Source organism: Penicillium angulare (genome assembly GCF_028827245.1).
Source record: "Penicillium angulare strain IBT 27051 chromosome Unknown utg000003l_segment0_segment0, whole genome shotgun sequence".
NCBI classification, from domain to species: Eukaryota; Fungi; Ascomycota; class Eurotiomycetes; order Eurotiales; family Aspergillaceae; genus Penicillium; species Penicillium angulare.
In genome coordinates this window covers 4,463,738-4,485,082 of record NW_026623162.1, presented here as the reverse complement: position 1 = coordinate 4,485,082, position 21,345 = coordinate 4,463,738, and the positions used below count along the sequence as shown (strand labels likewise).

General features: G+C 47.5%; 6 protein-coding genes across 6 annotated transcripts; 3 read left to right on the top strand and 3 right to left on the bottom strand.

Annotated features, from left to right (window-relative positions):
- Positions 1–6,480: 6,480 nt before the first annotated feature.
- N7478_003770 (ankyrin repeat domain-containing protein) lies at positions 6,481–7,800 on the top strand (the record flags this gene model as incomplete). The annotated part of the gene is made up of 1 exon (XM_056919984.1): positions 6,481–7,800. One exon carries the CDS (start codon positions 6,481–6,483, stop codon positions 7,798–7,800), a length of 1,320 nt encoding a protein of 439 aa, XP_056783142.1.
- A 1,815-nt stretch (positions 7,801–9,615) lies between these two features.
- Positions 9,616–10,773, bottom strand: N7478_003769 (uncharacterized protein; the record flags this gene model as incomplete). The annotated part of the gene is made up of 2 exons (XM_056919983.1): positions 9,616–9,919; positions 9,974–10,773. The coding sequence occupies 2 exons, from the start codon at positions 10,771–10,773 to the stop codon at positions 9,616–9,618; spliced, it is 1,104 nt and encodes a 367-aa protein (XP_056783141.1).
- A 2,163-nt stretch (positions 10,774–12,936) lies between these two features.
- N7478_003768 (uncharacterized protein) lies at positions 12,937–13,701 on the top strand (the record flags this gene model as incomplete). Its single annotated transcript, XM_056919982.1, has 1 exon — positions 12,937–13,701. The coding sequence occupies one exon, from the start codon at positions 12,937–12,939 to the stop codon at positions 13,699–13,701; it is 765 nt and encodes a 254-aa protein (XP_056783140.1).
- A 1,755-nt stretch (positions 13,702–15,456) lies between these two features.
- On the bottom strand, positions 15,457–16,128 carry N7478_003767 (uncharacterized protein; the record flags this gene model as incomplete). The annotated part of the gene is made up of 2 exons (XM_056919981.1): positions 15,457–15,855; positions 15,907–16,128. 2 exons carry the CDS (start codon positions 16,126–16,128, stop codon positions 15,457–15,459), a joined length of 621 nt encoding a protein of 206 aa, XP_056783139.1.
- A 2,337-nt stretch (positions 16,129–18,465) lies between these two features.
- On the bottom strand, positions 18,466–19,913 carry N7478_003766 (uncharacterized protein; the record flags this gene model as incomplete). Its single annotated transcript, XM_056919980.1, has 4 exons — positions 18,466–18,807; positions 18,863–19,203; positions 19,252–19,574; positions 19,621–19,913. The coding sequence occupies 4 exons, from the start codon at positions 19,911–19,913 to the stop codon at positions 18,466–18,468; spliced, it is 1,299 nt and encodes a 432-aa protein (XP_056783138.1).
- Positions 19,914–20,282: 369 nt separating this feature from the next.
- N7478_003765 (uncharacterized protein) lies at positions 20,283–20,736 on the top strand (the record flags this gene model as incomplete). Its single annotated transcript, XM_056919979.1, has 2 exons — positions 20,283–20,493; positions 20,559–20,736. Exons 1-2 carry the CDS (start codon positions 20,357–20,359, stop codon positions 20,734–20,736), a joined length of 315 nt encoding a protein of 104 aa, XP_056783137.1. The 5' UTR covers positions 20,283–20,356.
- Between the last annotated feature and the right edge of the window lie 609 nt (positions 20,737–21,345).

The following is a 21,345-nucleotide window of genomic DNA, read 5'->3' as shown; positions in this document are numbered from 1 at the left end:
TCAACTTTCGTGTACCACAAAGTTTGGACGGATAAAAATAGATACTAGTGTCCCGAAATTTGCATTCAGGTGTGTCTCTAAGTCGCGCCGCCAGCTGCAGTCCCCGTGTGAATTTTCAAACCCGCTTTCTGCACACCAAGCCTAGTCAAAGAATATATTAGCTCTTGTCAAATGTGACAACGTCTCCGCTGAGCACGTGCGCTTTTTCAATTAGATTGAATGCAGCAAAGAACGCTCGATCAACAGCCCATCGCCTTGTTCAATATGGGCAAAAGCCGGAAGCGGATCAAACGATACCAACGACTAGACGACCATGCAACTTCAGCCAAAGACCCAGCAGAAGACATCTCACCTCTAATCGGTTTCATGCCATACCAAACCGAGAGCAGGTAAGTGATTCCACCCCATAGACGGTCGTGGCTGACCACTCGAGCTTCAAGCTCCTGCCAGATGCAAAAATCCCTCGATTTCCTACGGACAAAGAAGACCTTTGGTGCGACATCATTCTACTCCTACATTTTATTCTACCAGTAAAGCTAACAGTATTTCCTTTTCCCAGAAGTCATGCATGATATATATGATCTGGTCGACCTACCAACCGCCTACATCCCCTTTCGTGTTCAACATCTTGTCCTTCAAGCCATCCAGCGGTATTTGGAAGCCGAGGCCTTTCGATTCGTGCAGCAGTGGCTACCAGAGGAGGCTGAGGCGAATGGATGGTCCTGTGCAGAGGCGCTGGAATTGCACAAGCTATTTCCATTTTTGAAGAGACATTTTCGAAAGCTTCCGCTGTCTGCATTTCCACAGAAACAAAAGCCTCCGCCGAACTGGCACGAGCCAATTTGTGCCATTCGCCATGCTGCGGTGCACCGTATTTCTCAGAACCGCAACTCTCTTCTAAAAATGGTCAATAACGCGATTGGACTGGTGTGGTTATTGAGTGGGAGTTGCGAGGCCAAAAAACTCTATGAATTCTGGATTCTCCTAGACTATATCCTGCCGCAGACGCACCGAGCGCAAATAAACCACTCGCCAACCCCAGTGTTGCAGACGAAAGGAAGCCGGCGAGCCCACAATCGCAAAACCCTGCAAGCTGAAATATTACAGCAAGCTGCCTTGCGCAGAGCTCTCGGAGAGGTATTTGAAGCCATCCAAGATAAGTTTGTTCTTGAGTTCCGGCAGGCCCTGAAAGAGATCTTTCCGGCTTCAAGTAACCAGGACGCGATCTCCATTGTATGAGCTATCCAGCAATAAGAAAGAAGCTTTGCTAAGTCTTTGAATACAGTTGGCGAATCCTGTCAACTCGTCGAAACCTAAGATTACCATCGACGTACGGCAAGTTTGTCGGAAAATCAAGATTTGCTGCTCCTGTCTACCAATTTTGCCGCGGCAATTTTATTAGGTTCGTCCCTTCGCTATCATTGGCTACGTTTTCGTGATCGGGCCGCTACAAGACAGTGAACGGCAGTATCGCGATACCAAATGTGCAGTTAGTCTAACCGACTGGTTTTCTCTTCGCCTCAGCTAGCAATTTTCATTAGAACCAAGGTAAACAGCATGTCTCAAGTCATGTGAACAGGAAGTGACCACTGGTAGGTCGCGTATGTTGTAAGATGCTGGTAAAATCCTGGCTCTTGGCCACCAGCGATCCAATTTCAGCAGCTTACCAATCCTAACACGTTGCTACAGTAATGGATTTGACCAATCAGAGTATTCTCCAAGTCAAATAGTAGCACGCACGAAATCCAAAAGCTTTTAGGTCTCATTGCCATATCCTCCCATGTTGCTTCGGCGAAATGAGTGTCGATAAACTGTGGCAAGACGGTATACACTGAAAGAGGGCTTTTAAATCCATCAAGCTCTCGCTAGGGGCGGAGAGCCACTCCACCACCCCCTTAGTCCGCATCCTGCATTGTTTAAAAGTCACGGCGAAAGAACCGGACGAGACAAACCGAAAAGGCTCCCAGAAAGAGAACCATCGCCATCCAAAGAATGGCAAGCATGGAGCCCCCCACGCGAGCTTGGCCACCAAGGTCATCGAGCACTTCGGTGATAGTATGACTGAGAATGCCATACATGGTGGTAACGCCGATGGCAGCCGCAGTGACTAGACTCACCGAGCACTGAAGAGTCAGCAGTTTTCGAATGAAGGAGAATTTGAAAACTCACCATATGGAGCGCGGTGAGCAGTTTCTTGTGTCCACCGTAAAACTCCCTCCATACGCCTAGCACTATTGCTAAAACGGTCATTATAAATCCTAGGATGCACATGCAGGTGATGCCATGAGAAAGCCTCGCATAGCCACTAATATCGTGATCTTCTTGCTCGCGTAGTAAATGGTCGACGAGTGGAGAGGCTGATCGCAGAATCGCTGATAGATCGAAGCAGAAGGATAGGCTCGGGTGAGAGCACACAGCCTTTTGATCGTCATGTCCGCTGCAGAATCCCCAAAGACCAACGCGATAGTAGTCTGGCAGATGAAATTTGACCTCGCTAGTAATGTCCTCTGCCGCACCTGCGACCTGGTGGGACGTGCTTTCTACCGTGCCTGCTGTACCCGAGGTGGCTGATCCGATCTCTGTTTGTATTTCCTTGGGTTTAAGGCTGACGGGGTTAAGGCTGACCGGAGGGGCTCGAGGAAGAAGCTGCGAGAATCCCTGACTAATCGAGCTGCCCTGTATTCTTGGAAAGTCCTTAAGGTTAACCTGCACGATATTAGCTTGGTATAGAAACTATCCATGGGCATGCTTACTTCCATCAGGTAGAGGTGTTCAGAGGTAGATGGCGAAGTGCACCCGGCAAAGAAAATGCTCCAGCAGATCACAGCCACAGCGGAAGCCAATATGGTAAGCCAAGCGGCAGCTCTGTCGGTGCTGATTTTCCTTGGGACCTTCATTTCGTAGGTCTTTGATGCTTTGAGTAGATTGAGATCAAATGGGCAACGTAATCCCTTGATCGAAGCACCCACATTATTTGTATGCAGCAGGCTGCGCGAATCGCTGGGTAAGGCTACCTATCACGCCATTAAAATTCAAGCACAACTGTGCGGTCTGCAACTGCTAGATGCGGCTGGCCGCGTTAACTGTTGTGCTTGAAATTATTTAGATACGCACCCCTCACGTATTTGAGTTTTCCACCTCAGCTTTAAGAAAGAGTCAGCCGTTTTCGAAAGGAAGAATAGAAAAAAGGAAGACATAGAAAACGTGGAGAAAATGTGACCCACCTTTGAAAAGTTCATTTCAAAATTCAGTCTCTTCTTTTTTGCATTTCGGGTAGTCTGAAGTACTTGTACACGCCAATTTATCTTACTCTGGTCGTTCAGCTTGAACGTAAGCTGGGCAACGATGCAGACCAACAGTTCAAGTAAAGATATTACCGTGAAACGTATGCTTTTGTATCTAGTCAAGTCAAAGGCTCACTATCTACATCTCTCGATGTGGATCCCAGTGTACGATGATTTCCGAACAGTCGTTTACCAGGTTCAACGGGTTGCGAAATTGATGCAGCGACTCGCTGTTGTTGACAAACTTGTCGACTGAACCCCTTTTGGTACGCATTGTCTAAGAAAAATGAGACGCTAGCAATTTTGGTCCGGTCAAAAAAGGCTTTTCTCGCTGGCACAGGATACATGAAACTTCCGAATGCTGAACTGGGATTTTATTCTTGACGGTCTCTCCTGGAGTCATTGCAGCCAACATGCAGCGGTAATTCCCATAGCAAGAATTGCGGACCCAACTGGCCGAGGATATTGAAAGTGATAATGACAGCGACAAGAATTGTTTGCGACCGGAATTGCGCGGCGATGTGTAGTAATAACTGTTGTGATTCTTTTGCATATTTGACGCCAGGTTGTTAGAATGAGGCCAATGCTGCTTCTCTCCTTTCCAGTGTCCTATCAAACAACAAATTTTACAGAATTTAATAAGGCCACACAGAAGGTGATGCCAGAGTCATGATGGGTTTGCCTCACAATTCGATGCGGTGTCAGGGATTATATTTTTTGGTGAAATTTATCTACGATCTCATCAATTTCAGGGAAAATATAACGATCAAATAGCCTCAATTTCCACCATCATACCCGCTGGAGAATGTTGAAGGCTTAGTCTAGCTGGATCTTGCCAATCCGATGTCCATTTGAGAGGGACAGTGAATGAGAAACTGCAACTTCAAAGACCATTTCCCAACTCGGGCTCAATTCCGTTCGAGCGAATAGAACGTCCACAACTGACCGCTTCATTACTAAGGTTTCTAGATCGTGGCCAAGCATTAAGAACCATCCACTGCGAGTATGGATAACCTATCGTCACCTCGACACGTCCAAGCGTTGGCCCAAGCAGTAGCTACAAGATTTCATCTTGAAATCCGCTCACCTTAGCACATGAGGTTTTCGAGGCGTTAATTACCTAGCAGCCCTGTTTGAGCAGAAGCACTGTCCTGAAAAGGTGCTGCGAGATATCGTCTCTGTATGGGCCAGTCATGGATCCCCAATACCACACAGTTGCCTTAGTTGTGAGCATATTGACGGAGCCAGTCTGTACCTACAAGAGAATATGCTTGCAATATTTGATACCGATAGTTTTCAAACGACTATTCTCCAAGTGGCTGTCCTTTGCTGTGCTACAGCATGTGTTGAAGCAATCGAGGTCGTCCTCCGAGATACACTAGAGCCAGACCGAAGACGTTCTGTAAATCACTCCGACGATTTCCAACATATTGCTTCGGACTATACGGTTCGCATTTCCCCTCCTACTGTTATCCATGCTCTCATTCGTGCAGGGGGCAGACTTCGATAATCACGATCAGCTGGGCTTTACGCCAATCATGAATACTTGTCACCTGGACGGGGTGAGACCATTCAATGCTTGGTTAGACGCGGTGCTACTGTCACCACCACGAACAACGTTGGTCTCTCGGCTCCGGAATATGTCATTATGGGAAACAGCAAGACGAGTGATTCTCTACTGAAGTAGCTTGGACCACGGGCCAGCCAAAATCAGCTCAGTAAAGCGCTCTCGCATGCGCTCGACCAGGGCAAAGAGTTTGTGAATATCCTGATAGAGTGTGGTGCGGAGAGTCAACCTTTGAGCTTATCAGAACATATAGTTTGAATTCGCTCGTCGCGGCCTCATTCTTCGACCCCTATACATCAAAGCTCTGAGTTGCCGAGAACTGAGAGTGCGCCGGAGCCTTGGGCATCTCGTACCGTTGACCCGGCGCTAAGAGTCCCCTCGGTGGATTTGACAAGAACAGGATCACCGCACCAAGGCCGAAAATATGGGTGGGATAATACCACGCTGCGTGCGGCCCACAGCGTCAACTTCAGCGCTGAGTATCTCCAGGTAGATACATGGTGCCAAATTGGAATAGGGTTCTTTTCCATTATGCGCGTGGGTCCGTTGGAGGCCTGCAGATACGTTTTCAAAAAGGGGATGTATGGCGACAAGGATTCACTTCAAAACGCGTCGGACTCCCAGAACCGATATCAAATGTCAAGTATATCGACGAGATCAGTTACACCCACCGCCGATATAGGCGGGCGAATATCGAGAAGATCGTGGGGGTAGTTGTAGCGGAAAAACCGCCGTGCAAGTCTTTTGTACGAGCCCCAACGACCTACGTCAAAGTCAAATGGACGGGCGTATCCTACCAAGATCTTGTACTCTGCACAGATAATTGCAGCTGGATAACAAGGTCTAATTTTCTGAGGATACTCGGCCGAGTTCTGGGTGATATTCGAATTCGAAGGGCTTGGCAGGAACAAGTAAGAGCGATTTAATAGAAACAACTAAGCTGGTTTGGAATCACTTTGATGTGTACGCTCGTTGACAGCCCATAGCAAGGTTTGTGAGAAGCTAGGTCGTATGCAATGTCAGTCAGGCAGTGAATGGGAAACGCTCGAAGGCAACACACTCAGATGTGCAGTACTTTATCGGCCCAGAACGAAGCATTCTTCGGCCGGAAGCCCGGCTGTGATTACGTTTCCCTATCCCAAAACTACCCACTTAGATCCTAGAAGTACCGAGGTCGCTCCTGGGATTCTGAGGGTGCTCTGGGAGGGTGACAGCAAATTATGCCTACTGGCCTGTACCCACCAGATTTCAGCATAAAAGGTCGGCCGGTCCAACAATCAATGCCCTTCACTATGTCTGCATTTCAATTCGCGCTGAATTAGTGGTCATTCGAGCGACAACAATTGTCCAGCCAGCATTACTTTAGCTGCAAAGGACTAGACGAAATGAGACTTTGTGACCTTCCCCCTGAGCTGCTTATTGCCATCGGCGATGAGATATATCAATCACATAATGCCGTTGCGCTGGCTTCCACAAATCGTTTTCTTAATACTGTATTTCAGCCGCTGGCATACAAGATCAATGTGCAGTACGAAAGCAGCTATGCATTGACCTGGGCAGCCTCTCATAATAGTCCACATGTGGTGAGAGAAATTTTGAGTTACCCCGGCGTTAACGTCAATACCCACGATGGCAGACACCGAACACCCGTGTTCCTTGACCATTCGGACCAAAAATCTGGAAATATTGCAAATCCTTCACAGCACCTCCAAGGTTGATTACAATTGGAAGGACGACAGAGGTCAGACACCGTTGATATGCGCGCTCTCCAGAAACCGGAGCTCAATTGGATTATGTTTATTGAAGTGGCATTGTTCGGACTTGGCCACTCATGATCATAAAGGTCGTTCGGCTCTCTGGTACGCGGTCTACTTCGGCAATGAGACTTTGGTCACGGAAATTCTGCGACGCGGGGGAGACATGAAGCGATCGGATTGCAAAGGAATACCACCACTGATCCTGGCCATCTACAAAAATCATCTGCCAATCGTCAACGCGATGCTACGTATCGCAGGGAGCGCCAGGGGTTTAAATTTGGTAGATGATTTTGCAATGTCCAAACCTCTATCCTTGGCACTTCACTTAGGGCGACTAGACATCGCGCAGTGTTTGTTGTCGTACGGCGCAGACCCGAATGGGTCCGATGTCTATGGAGAAGCCGCTTTGCAGATCACCATTAGAAAAGACGATAAAAAAGCCGTCGTTATGTTGCTACAGCAAGCGGGGTTGGAGGTCAACGCAGCGAATGCAGCTGGAGAAACAGCCCTTCACATAGCCGCTTACTATGGGCGCGATGAGATCTTTCGGCTTCTGCTAGCTGTTTCAGGGCAAGATCATGACCTGAAAACCCATCTAGGGTGTACAGCTTTACACGTTGCTGCCGAAATGGATCGCGAGTGTATTGTCAAGCAATTGCTCGAGGTCCCGAATATTGATCTCAATGCGAGAGACAACAACGGATCAACTCCTCTATCTCTGACGAACAATAGTAGAATACGACTGCGATTCTTGTTGGAGAAGCGCATTGATGTCAACGACGACGGGGTGTATCGATCCAGCGCTCTACATCGCGCTATAGAGCAAAAAGACGTGGCAAGTGTCAGCCTGCTCCTCGCGGAACCAAGACTGAATCCGAACGTGTATGATGACATGGGCTGGACGCCACTTTGTCAAGCCGCATACCACGGAGATTTGCAGATGGTTGATCTGCTTCTAGGCCGGGCTGACGTGGAGGTCAATACACCTATGTGCCCACCACTGTTCTATGCTGCGAGGGAGGCACATTTAGCAGTTGTAAAGCGGTTGATCAAGGTCGAAAGCATCATTGTCGATGTGAAGTTCTGCGGTCAATCACCCATCCAGGCTGCTGTACAATCAGGGCACGCGGAAATTGTTCGTGTGTTGGGAAGGAAACAGCGATTAATGCAGTCAGACATGCGGAGCGCCTAGTGAATCGGTACTAGCTCCAAGAGAGAGGCCACCTGCAGGGATTATTGTCATGAAATGTGGATTCATCAAATGTGTAGTACGGACTCAGGTTGTTTGGACTCAAGTTGTTTGATTAGAATTCAAGTGTGGGAGATGATGTCCAACGCGGCACAACACAGCGAATAATGCAAATTCTTCCAAATTTCAGCGATGTCAGAGGCCTCAAATTTAGAGCAAGCCGAACGTTGCAGACATTTCCCGATCGTGTTGTCCCCTTCGATCGCATGAACGATACATAGATAGGCAGAGAGAGAGTGAATCGGGTCTGAGGCAAACAGGGAATGTGCCCGGCCCGCGTAGACGCGTTGGAATATGCAGCGCTTTAGATCGAGGGAGGCTGAGCTGCTGCCTGGAGGGTCAATTCGCAGTTCCCGTGCGAGCACGTTCGGCAGACGACGGATCTAACTGTGCCATAATGAGGTAGGGATTGTTGGTGTCAAGCGATGGGGAGATGTCAATTCCGTGAAGGTACTTATGATGGAATCACAAAGGAGGAATCTTCGATCTACGACGAAATTCTGGGCGAGGACGTATACCTTGGGCGGCCCAGACAATGGCGAGTGGACGCGCAAAGTGGGTCGAGGGCAGATCAGCCATTGTGAACCCAAGTACTGCCGTTCACCGCTTCACCGCATGTTTGTACCCGACGAGTCAACGTCAGCACGCACCCGTCAACACTCACCCATCAAGATTCACACCCATCAAGAATCACTCCCATCAAGAATCACTCCCATCAAGAATCACTCCCATCAAGAATCACTCCCATCAAGAATCACTCCCATCAAGAATCACTCCCATCAAGAATCACTCCCATCAAGAATCACTCCCATCAAGAATCACTCCCATCAAGAATCACTCCCATCAAGAATCACTCCCATCAAGAATCACTCCCATCAAGAATCACTCCCATCAAGAATCACTCCCATCAAGAATCACTCCCATCAAGAATCACTCCCATCAAGAATCACTCCCATCAAGAATCACTCCCATCAAGAATCGCATCAGCTCGAAGTCGCGCTCAGCGCTACTATTGAACTCCGGACGATCTACGACGGGTCAGATCCCCTCAATAATTTCCGTGACGAAGAGCATGCCTGAACTGGGTCCTGGCATTGAATTCGCGAATAGGGGAATGGCCTTGGCAGACTCGGCCATCCGAAACTTCACCTCAACAGGCCCGAGATAACAGCGTCGAGTAGGCTCATCAGTGCGCATGTCGAGGAACCTATTGCGTAAAGCGACTTTACTAAATAGGAGTCTAGGTATGGCCTACGAGAGAGCTTTGAATCGACCGAACTGATAATGTGATGATTGCATTTCCCAGTGCGCTGCTATGGCTCATGCTTTAGTCTATCTACTGTGCAAGTCTTGGCTTCTTCAGTCCCCATGGGAGTTGCAGTCCCCATGGGAGATGAATACTGGTCCCTAGCACCACGCAGAGGTGCTTGCACATTGCTAGAGGGGCTTGATTTCGCAGATGTCCCTGCGGAGTCGCTTGATTTCGCAGCTGTCTCCTGCGGAGTCGCTTGGTGTCGCAGATGTCCCTGCGGATCCTCTTGGTAACGCATTTTTCCTTGCGGAGAACTTATTGACGCAGCTGTCTCCTGCGGAGACTCTTGGTGTCGCAGATGTCCCTGCGGGGTATACTTGTTCTCGGCAGCGCCCTCCTTCGAGGAAGATGGAAACTTTTGTAATTTTCAATATGGTAAATATAAAGCACAACTCTCCAATTTAACTTTCTCTCTATCGTGCTATTCTAGCGCTGTAATCAAATCACTATTGTCCGCTGCCTAAATTGGATAATCTCGCTGATCGACGAAGGAATCCATGCTGATGAGGCTCTGGGAACTGACGACGTAGTGCTCCCAGCCTTGCTGACCGACGGTTATTGTTCGCCGCCATTGAACCCTGGCGCCCCGCCGCTGATCTAGACCGTTCCTCAGTCGGAGCCAAATGGCTGGGTTGCGTATTCCTGGTGGTCTGAGGCACGTCTGCGGTGGTGTCATTAGCACATGCTCCAGTGCCGGTCGACACGCCCCTGCGAGGGCGGATAAAGGCTTCCAGAGCTCCCTCGCTGCGACTGTATCCTACTATTAGTATATTCTCCACAAATTCTGTGGGTAGTTGCGCTCACCAAACACAACACGACGCGTTGAATCCCGTGTCCCTCTGGTCCAGCCATCCTTCAATGCAAGCCAGATGTGACAAAGCTCTACATTCCACACAGCGTAGGACTACGCTCTCATTTGCACTTTCATCGTCTTCGGTCAGACAAAAGGTGCAGTGTATATCAGATACCTCATCACTGCGGCCCAGGCTGTGGAGTTCTATGCCCTGCACACCAGCCCGGATGTTGGTGACGCACGATAGGAAAGCGGGCTGGTCTGGCGAGATGGGCCACGGAATATTGTCTGCTCTCAGTGTTGCAGCAGTGACGAAGGACCCCATACTCGGTGATGGGTCTGTGGCGGAGGGAGGGTAGACAGGTGAGTTGAGACTCGCTTCGTTCAAAAGTGGCGGTCGATGGGTGTTGTTTGAATTCAAGAGCCCGGTATCTGAGCTTCGTAGGCGCGTAGGTGTGCCCACCGCGGATGGCTGAGGGGAATGGTCAAGGTCGGGGACTGCTTGCGGCGTGTTCCGCACGGCTGCTTGACACCATCGGTGAGCAATATCGTCAGCTTGCCGGCTGCGATGCCACCGCGCGCAGAGAAAGTCTTTTGCTATATTGCAAAGAACGAGCTCTAAGCCCATCAAGTCAAGCGGAAGACTGGCAAGGTTAATCAGCTTTTGATGGCCTTTTTTGATATCCCGCCAGTTGACTCGGTTCTTGCAGGATGCACCTTTTTCAGTGCGACCGCGGCAGGTTTTGGTCTCTCCCCGAGGGTCAAGTCCCATTTCACAGACAGCCAAAGGGTCCCAGAGTGTATTAGACATTTAGGCGGTAGTCGGTGGACACGAAGGAAACAATAAAGAAGGCGGAATAACGGAGCTCAGGAACGCGAGATAATATAGCATTCAACTTTGCAGTGCTATACGCTCCGAAGAGCGACGCTTTTATACTTATATGGCTAACATGGCGAGATGCTTTGTAGCATATACATAATATTGCAATTTAGCTCTTCATTCCTTCTATGCGAGAATCCTCTGTGTCTGGAATGAGATACGTCGTAGGCAGACATATCCTTGACCGATTGCTAGGAGAAAGCCTTAGTGTAACTGAGAAAGAATGACATCAAAGCTAGGTTGTCGCCATTTAGTAGGAAATGATAAAAAGATTTCAAGATGAATGCTCCTGGCTGATGTGATAGATGGATCTGGGAGCAAAGAGAACTGGTCCTAGGATCGCAAAAGCTCCCAGGGTCCATCGACCTCGGCCCAGGAGCAGCCACAAGGTGCCCGGGGCCCTCGCCACGTACTATAGGACTGTTTCCCAGGTTCCTGGCTTAACTTACATATTGTTTGGATCTTGCTTTTGGATACGGTCCGCTTCGTAGGGAAATTAATTTCACTTAGGAAGCCTTCACGTTAGATAATGGAGCCAACTAGAGTCAGTGATCTTTCGGTTTACTTTTAGGCTACTTGCAATGCCACAAACAACCCCCAAATACGGGTGGTGACTAACGCTAGTGAAGGGATATGATAGCTTACTAGAATTACTTTAATCATTTTTTATGACATCTAACAATGGTGCTGTTGTAACACTTATTCCTCAGGGGCAATCTTTACCTTCATTTCTTCCGCTCACAGTAGCATACAAACCCTGACTCAGAACGCAAGGATTATTGCAGAAGGGGTTGAAGAATAGATTGTGTTCTATTATGCACTAGGAATTTAAATTAGGTTACTGGGGGTGAATGCTTTTTGTCAGGTTACTTGCCAATGCAGCAATAGCCTAGGAATGCTGTTAAATATGGCTGTAAAGTCACACAAATGGGGTGGTTGTTTTGCCAGAAGATAATTAGACCCCGTCGCCGCTGATTTCACTCATCATCTTATTTCAAAACTTTAATTGTCGGCACTCATCTATGCACCCACAAGCCACTCCCAAATCGCGCGAGCGTCTCTTGCTCTGTCCCATCTCCCGTATCCCAGACTATTAGATGGATGTAGCTTTCAGGACCTCCCTGCCTCCTGGCCAGCATTAGGCTGGCCATAAATACTTGGTGATCAACCTGATCTGAACCGTACCCTGTTATCCCCCGCCGAGCACTCTCATCGTCCAAAATTATACAACGATCTGAAAATACTACGGCCCCCGATGTAAGAACTTGGTGCGTTGAATTCGTGCATAGGGCACCACATGGTCAGGCTGTAGGGCATCGGGCCTTCTAGGAAAGAACGGTCAACGTGCACAAGGTAAATCCTCTGCAAAAAGCGCATCTACCGTCATCAGACCCGAGCCCGGCCTAATCGGAGGTCGAAGAGAAAAGCAGTGTCGCCGTGCTTGTCAACAGGGGCCTGGGCTGCTCGAAGCATAGGATTGATTCAAACAGCTGGAGCAGGTAAATACGTTCCCTCCCTCAACTTACTTCAGGCTACTCAATGAACATTCCACCCTAAAGAATTGTGGGGACAAAAAGAGGGTCCCAGTGTTTACTGGTCAAGCCGATTTCGAGAATGACTGGAGTAAAACACACTTCAAAGGCCAGCCTTTCCTGTTGATATTTACAACTATTGAGCACGTAACTCTCCATCAGGGCATGAATCTGAAGAAATCTTGCTGCATCTTCTTTTCCCATCAAAAACCAGATGTCCGCTCATTCCATATAGCGTGGTGCAGAGGGGTGGTGAAGATAGGGCAGGCTACCATCAATAACCAGTGTAAGGCTTTTGGTCAAGAGGTTAGTTTTTTCTGCATCGATTTTTTTGAGGTTCACTTGTGAAAAATTGAGGGGTCAAATAGTTGCTTCAGTTAAACCTTGCTTCGTCTTCTGGATGATTCAATTCCTTTCCTAAAGTGGCCATGGATACGGTGGGCTCACTGTATAAAGGGTAGAGCGGCCTCTTGGCTACTAAAGATCCTTTTCAAATAGCTCACTAAAGGTCGTCCAAATTCAAGATTTCTTATCCCGATATTGTTTCCCTTCTGACGCAAAAATGGCCAACCTGAAACAAATTCCACGGGAAATTTTTGATCTTATAGTGGAAGGGCTCAGCCCCAATTCCACTAAGAATATGGCAGATGCCCTTCTATTCAGTGAAAGTCAAGAAAATATACTTTGGAGAGCGATATTCAGGAATGATGAATGGATCAACAAGGCTTCCGAACTAGGGGCTTGCCCGGTACTTATTGGCCCAACACTGGACATGATCGGAATACCCAGCTACAAGGGCTCTCGGCGCCACCACATTCTTCTATCGGCAAATGATTGGGAGGGTGATCTTCAATACGCAAAAAAACTTCTATTCAGTTCTCTTCGGGCAGATTATAGCTACGACGAGAAAAAGTTCAAGGTCACCCTCCCAGAGACCCGTTTTCTGAGTCCTGATAAACGGGAAATGAAGATCCCCGAAATCGTACTTTACGTGCGTGATGCTGTACGCCCTGGAGAAGTCATCCTTCTTTCGAAAAGAGCTATAAGAAGACTATTTGAGAAGAGTGTGGTTCGGACACGGTACTCCTTCGCTAGCCAGAAAGAAGTCCGCGTTCTACAGAGGCCAGACATCTATGGAATAGGGGGAAGTATTTCAGAGCCAGGTGGACTTCTCCCGATTTGCGGCATGCACCCCGCTTGTGGCGAGAAAAGGTGGCAAACAATTCTGCAAGCAGCCAAATGCCCTCGCGTGAGACCACTTCTCAGTGATGGCATAAGAGGAAATATCGTTGGCTGGCAACGGGTCTTGCCGCACGAACTTCGGTAGTGGTAATGTATATGTTTGGCGGTGGGGGCACAATGAAGAGCAAAATATGGGCCCACAGGAGCGTTTGTGGTCGGATTCAAACCTGCCAAGCGTGGGTGTAGTTAATTCTAAGGGCAACAGAGATGGAGAGTCGAAGGTGTGGATCCATTGGCTCGCTCAACGTAAGGGCCCACATATCGCCGACCACGGGCACCCAACCTAAGTCGACCGGAGGCCCTGCTGGGCTCGACTATACTTTGACTGAGACAATGATCCTATAGTAAAATCTTTCGCAAAAATCGAATGTATCATGAGCGCCCCTCTCTGTTAGGCTTTTCTTGAATCTACGGAGATGTTAATTTAACCATTCGCTAAAAATATATTTTACTGCCCGCGTATTACCCCAGATTACACCAATGTTTAGTAAAGAAAGCGTTTCGCAAGCTTGACTCATACTGCTTTAAATTTTTATCGATAATTTACTAGTGAATGTGTCATATTTACTCATTTTCTGTGGAAGATTATTTTCAGTCTCTCCCATGCATGCAAAACATCGCGGAGGGTAAGGTCGTATGGTTCTCCTAAAACGCGACCGGACGACCGCATTATCTTGATAAATAATGATAATAATAAAAACCAGACCCTAATTGGCTTATAGCGCAAAAGACCTTAAAATTCAATAAGCCCTCAGAAATGTGAAATAGGGCGCCATTTCCAATCCTAGTAATTCCTGGTCGGCTGTGAGAGTATCACGTATCTGTTGATGAGGAGCGTGTCTTTTCAATGAAGGATCATATTAACAAAAGATACAGTCGACTCTAGATACAAGACGTAGCGCGAGGAAGCAAAAGAAAGTTACCTTTCTCGCGTTCAGGGGAACCCAGATGCGCCATGTGGGTCCGCAGTCAAGCCCATCTTGATTAGCCTAGCCTGTATTTTTTTGCTTCCTGTGAGATCAGGGGTTGGACATACGATGATTTGAATCGTAATTCGCAGGATCTTACGTACATGTACCTCATACTGCTACAGGCCTGGATGTCCTACACGAATCTAGTGATCATCAGCCTAACGGGGCTACAAACAAGGAATCTTTTACCAAAGAGGACCGCGCGGCTATGAGTGCTACTACACATCACTTTCATGAGCACTCACTATAACAAGCTAAACCAAGCAATAGAACAAAAGGGGCATGGTGAGCGACCGGATAAAACGGGGCATCCAATACGCATCCAATAGTACATTTCTCTGGCAGTCTGGGTTAGTTTGCTTTGCTGAGGCATCAAAATTGCTGAGATAGCTACAAAGTCCCACAATTCCAATTGCTGTCATCTCAATTATTATTGGCCATACAGTCATAGGTGGGCTCAAAGGGCCGAGTGAAATTTTACTTGAGACCAAATTACGATAGAACCGTCAAGACAAAAAGAAATTAACGACGATGAGGCCAGAGCCGCAGGTTGAATTTGAATCGGTAAAAACGCTCAATCAGCCCCGCCAAGTGTATGCCATGCTCTTACATGTACTACGGAGGTTCTGAACGCTATGAGCCTGCCTCGAGGATTGTGGAGGTCTCTAGCGGAATTTGCTCTGCTTGGCTAATGTGCGTGGTGAATCAACTTTAGTTTGTGTCATGGCTGGCTATGCGTTTGTTTAGAGTTTGATTCAAGAAATATAGGGCACGTGCATTGGATTTTTGGCCAGCGCTTGGCTGCTTATTAATAGACGCTCAAGGCCGGATGTGGACCGCAAGTTCTCGCAAAATATGGAACAAGTGAATCAATCATAGAGCGATTCATTAGACAGCCCTGCAGTTGATTGAGGCTTGTCCAATGCTTCCCCAACATTTCTTGCTTGTGCACCCACCCAGAATTGACTCACCAAACCCCCACGGATGTGAAGATGACAGGAGTGAGCTCTCTTCAATTGAACTTCCCAGAGTCTGCCGATACCACGCACGAGAGCGTCAGCTGCAATATCCAAACTCCAATCTAGTGGTTGAAGCTGCCCCATCAGATCATTTTGAGAGGCTCTTAAGGAATAGAAAAAGCCCCAGGGAACAATGAGACAGACGTCCAGCGAAGCAAAGAAGGAAATCATGTCGTGCTCCATCACTTCCAAATTAAATGTCCTGTCATCGCTTTGACGGTAGTATGAAACCCTTGACTCCTCGTGAAACTTTAGAAAGTTAGCTTTAAGGATCAGTAACTTCAAGATTTAACACCATACCTGTTTGGCATATTGAACGTCGGTCAAGACCTCATGCCAGAAAGAGATGGCTGCAGTATGCCAAAGATAAAGAGTTGCACCCAACTTAGGATCGATCCGTAGCAACTCCTGCTTCATGTTTATCCGCAATCTGACTCGGGAAATATTTTCTTCACTGAAGACATCACAGATATGGGCATGAATTGACGATTCTGGTAAATTGGACGATTCATTGGGAGACATAATGAATAGTCTGACAGAGGGAGGGTATAAGATTGGAAAACAACAACGAGAAATTTGTTACTGTACTGTGACAAAGATAAAAAGACTTTTGTTGGGAGACAAGTCCTTATATATGTTTTTACTGATAGTCATGCGGACAGGAGCCTGCTCCTGGGAACGAGAGGGCTCCCAGAAATCCTCATGCTCTTCCTGGAGCCCTGCATTTGATTGGATGACCACCTATCTCGCATTTTTAATTGGCCGCCTCTCGCGTCGCCATTTTGTATTCTGGTATGAGGCGTCTGCTACTTTGATGCATTTTCTTACAACAATGCACCGAAATATTCGCTGGTGATCTATCAAAACCCCTTCTGAGCCACGTCTATAGCTTAGCTCCTGAGTCAAATGTCATATATACATTCCTTAATGAGACGAAGTCTGGCAGTGTAGCATGAGGGAATGTATAAAATTACAGGCCACCCAGAACAATCTAGCTCGGCGAGTTCAGTGCCTACCCCGACTCACTCATAGTTGATCAGCGCATCCATTGTAATAGTATGTTTAGCATTCGCCACGTTTACAATTTGGAACCTAGTCAGCGGTTGTGAAGTCGAAGATAAGCTTGGCCATCGGGCTACCTGCTCCATCATCACAGGATGTGGTGCTCGCTGCAACAATAGGATCGCAGCGAAGGTTGCACCAGCAAATAAATGATGGCACTCATCCAAAATTTCAGTGGGTTCAGATTCTAGAAATTAAAATCATCTATACAGCAACAAACCACTCATGCCGGAACTAGAGCCATAACTCCCTGAAGCACAACTTTCCCGTCCTTATAAGTCACATTTCCAACCAAGACAACAGAAACCGGAGCATTACTACAATTGCACCAGTTCCAAACTTTAAGCCCTCTGGTCACTTTGTTCCTCAGACTTCGGCTCCGCTAGGTATGGCGTGGTGTCTCTGAGCGGGGTGCGGTTGATGTAAATGTAGCCTAGAAAGGGAAGTATAGGCCCGGGATCAATTAAAAGAGTCCCAGATATCGAGATAGTGCTCCTGGGATCCAGTGAACTACATTCGGGGAGCCTGTCCGATCCTGGGATCTATCCCTTTCTTCCCAGATTCAGCAGTCCAACGAACAAGGAACACTTGGCGACTGTTCACAATACAATTGCCGACCGAAGACCATGAACCATTCTATCCCCCTCATGGTTAATCTTTGGTGAGTATCCGCAGCTCCACCTCAAGTAGGAGGCATCTTCACCCGACTATCTCTCTAGAACGTCATAATCGACCTCACAAAATGGCTCCGAGACTTCCACCATCCAAGCTGCATCTCATCCGCGACATGATAGAGAGCCAGTCACTTGGCACGTCTGAAATGGCTGAAGAAGCAGAATGCAGCCAGGCCACGATTATAAATATTCGCGCAAACTTGCGGCAATTTGGAAGTGTGCATGCACCCCCAACTCGAATAGGACGGAAACGGACTGTAACGCCACTGATGATCGAAGCCCTCTGCGAACACCTATCTGAAAAGCCCGGTTTATACCTCGATGAGATGGCTGTTTTCCTCTGGGAAGAATTCCGCAGCCTAGTCACAACCTCCAGCATCAGACGAGCCCATGTTGCCAAAGGTTAATCTAAAAAGAGCACTCGGCAGCAAGCGAGGGAGCGGAATGCCGATTTGCGAGAATGGTATCTGCATAATCTATCGGATTTTCAGTCGTATCAGCTGGTTTACGTAGATGAATCCGGATGTGATAAAAGGGTTGGGTTCAGGCGCACAGGCTGGTCACCACTTGGTGTGTCCCCTATGCAAGTATCACAATTTCACCGCGACAAGCGATATCAGATACTGCGTGCGTACTCCCAGGATGGAATCGTTTTCTCGCGTGTCTTACGCGGGTCCACAGATGCCACCGTGTTCGAGGACTTCATAGCGCAGCTTCTTCAGCACTGCAGAATATGGCCCGAACCTATGGTTATGAACAACGCCTCGTTTCATCACTCAGAGCGGATGACGCAGGTGTGTGTGGATGCAGGGGTAAAATTGGTCTATCTGCCACCCTACTCGCCGGACTTGAATCCGATTGAAGAGTTTTTCGCTGAGCTCAAAGCCTTTATTAAACGCAACTGGAGCTATTATGAAGTAGACCCCGATCAAGGCTTTGATGCCTTTCTTGGATGGTGTATTGATGTGGTCGGTGCAAAAATAGAGATTGCTAGAGGTCATTTTCGGCACGCAGGCTTGAAAATCGAAGAAGTCTCAGAAAATTGCTAGGTACAGTACAGTTCAATTGAATGAAGACAAATTTCACACGCGCCTTCACGTTGTAATGACTATTTGTCCTGGGGTCACTCATCAAACCAAGGGTCGTCAAGAACTTGTTTCGCTGACGCTCTTCCAGACGGCTCAAAATGCAATAATCTTCCAACGATTCGTCCCAGCCTCTCTATGTCCTCTCGTGTGAGATCGGGACTCAGCGGGCTATCAAAGTATACTTCTTCCAGCCATTCCTGCAAGTTAGGCCCGGTGCTTTCTGTGGCCATGACGTCCCCTGTGTTCATCGTATTCCATTCATGTTGCCATCTTTCAGGTAGTTCATCAGTTGCCATCTCTCGCATTTGGCCAACAAGGATTGCCGGCGTTATTAAGAATGTGTCGAAAGGTGGCTGGCCCACGAACAGTTCAAAGAGCTGCCAACCTATTAGCTTGGGTTATTATGTATTACTCGAGTATGATTTCACCCACCATGCAGCCCATGCTCCACAAATCAACACGATAATCAAAGTTGTTTTGAAATATAACTTCCGGTGCCCGAAGAGATAGAGGTGTATGCAGTGTTTCAGGGGGAGCAGTGTGTAAGAATGACTCTCCGAAGTCGATTATTTTGACATCCTGAGCCAGATTCCTAGAGTGATTCCCGTATGAGGCAGGTTTCACAACATATTCGGGCACGCCGGCTTCCAGGCATTTCCCATCGCGTTTTTGGATATAGCCAACTTCTGGTTTTCCTAGCATCTCAATAAACCTTTCTTCTGTCAAATCGTCTATGTAAGGCATAGCGAAGGCTAAATTGCGGGTGTGCAGATCTATACTAGGTGAGCACTGTCCAAAGTATTTCTAACAAAGTGATTTACCTCCATGGCCAATCTTTCGTTGGTGCAAACTATCGAGTCCGATCAAACATTGCTTTGCAATGGTTTTGGCGAGCTTGCCAGGAAGTCTCCCATCTGGAAAGTTTGCATCAATTATGTCTGGAACGTTGGGGCCTAGAAGCTCATAAACTAGGCATTTATGAGATCCATTTGGGCCCTTTAGATCGAAGTCATCGAGCATAGGCACCGTATGTTTCGGACGAGGATGATGAGATGCAAGCACTTTCAAAGTTTGGAGCTCTCGCGTGTCCCCATTATATTCAGTTTCTGCAATAGAAATTTTGACAGCAACATACGTCTGTTCCCTGTAAACAAGCAGCTTTTCAGTTAGCTAGAACTACCGCGAGTCACACCAGCTTGTACAACCTTTGATCTCTTGCCGCCCAAACTGTCGAGTAGCCTCCCCACCCTAGTTTATGTAACACCTTATACCTTCCAGCTTTCAAGCATTCCCCCAAAGTGACTGGGTGGTAACCGCCTTGTCGATAGCGATGAAGTGGCTCAGCGTCAATGGTAGAAATATAGAGGTGCTGGTCCATCTGGACCCTGTTTGGATGGGTAGACATTGTCCTGGAGGTAATGCGAAGCGGTGAGATGCTCCTCAAGGGGATAGTACGGGTCAAAATTATGCATGGGATAGCCATTAGATAAAACCGCAGTTTTCCGTGCGCATTGTGTTGGGCATTGTAGTTAATCAGTCCAGATTATGTGATCGGATGTCCTACGCGCCCGGGAAAATGATGACGTGGCAACAACCTGCATACAACAGCCAATAACATGGTCTAAAAAAAGCCCAGTAACTTCCCGGCGGCAAATGATTGGTCGCTGGTGCACGACCAAAATATATATCGGGCGCTTATGCATCCTCACAAGATCACCCCACTGATTAGAGCACAATGTCAGATCTAACAAAAACCTCATGCAACATGGCTGTCCAAATGCAGAGTTACACAATCCCAAGAAGAATATATAAACGAACATCCTGCTTGTCTCCTAAGCTGTGTCTACGTCTAGAAAAATAACTACTCGTTGCTATTCTCTTGAAACTACGCTTATCTACACGAAACTTGGAGCCCACTAGTTGACTATGTCTCCTATTCCTCGGCATGCTGTCAAGCTCACACAGAGAATCCGAAATCCTACTCTGCGTAATCTCACCCTGAGCCTCATCGAAGAGGCTACTCAGAAGCCTGACCTAGCCCACTTCACTATCGCCATCCTCAAGTAAGCCCACTCTATATATCATGTGCAACAGAAGTTGCTATCTTCCAAGAATCTTACCATTGCAGGAATCCATCGCACACGAGCCATACCGATCTCACTCCGCATGCTACAGCTTTGTTTGCAACGGAGGAACAATTCAAAAATAACAAGGCTCAAACAGCTCACATATACCACGATGAACAGGGACAGTATACTGGTCATATTCTATATCAGGAAAGAGGGAACAAGTCGTCGGATGAATGAAGCATTTAGGTTGATGCTTGGAATACAGTACATGTACTAGTGGCCACGTTACGTTGAGAATAGTATCTATGAGAGTTCGGACCGCCGCCTAGGGTACTGGGGCTTATTTCTGTATCTCCCATTCTGTGTAAATTTGATGCATATAGTATAGTATATATTTACAGGGCCTTCAGATGTATACTGAGAGAAATCCCAGGAAAGCTACACTTAGAAACTTGAGTCACCAACAAGGCATTAACCTCAACTAACCAGCGAAGGCCAACACGACCGAAGAAGAGCTCTATATGGCGCCGGGACTTTGGAGCTTCTTCTAGAACAAATTTAGCAGTCAATATTATGCAATTCTGCCAGCTTTTCTGAACCCGTAGTTACACAGTGTCACCTCACATTGCTGCGGAAACCGTAAACTACTCAGTATTCTGATGGCTATCCCCATAATATTAGTGTAACCCAGCCCTACCTATGGTGGAGAACCGGCCTAAGTCTCTCGAAAACGCTGTAGTAATGGTACGTGGAAATGATGGGTAAAAAGTTCAACGAATTTAGCTACTTTTTTTTCCTGGCTTAAATTATAGTATTACTGTAGCTTCAAAACAACAATTCCAGTTA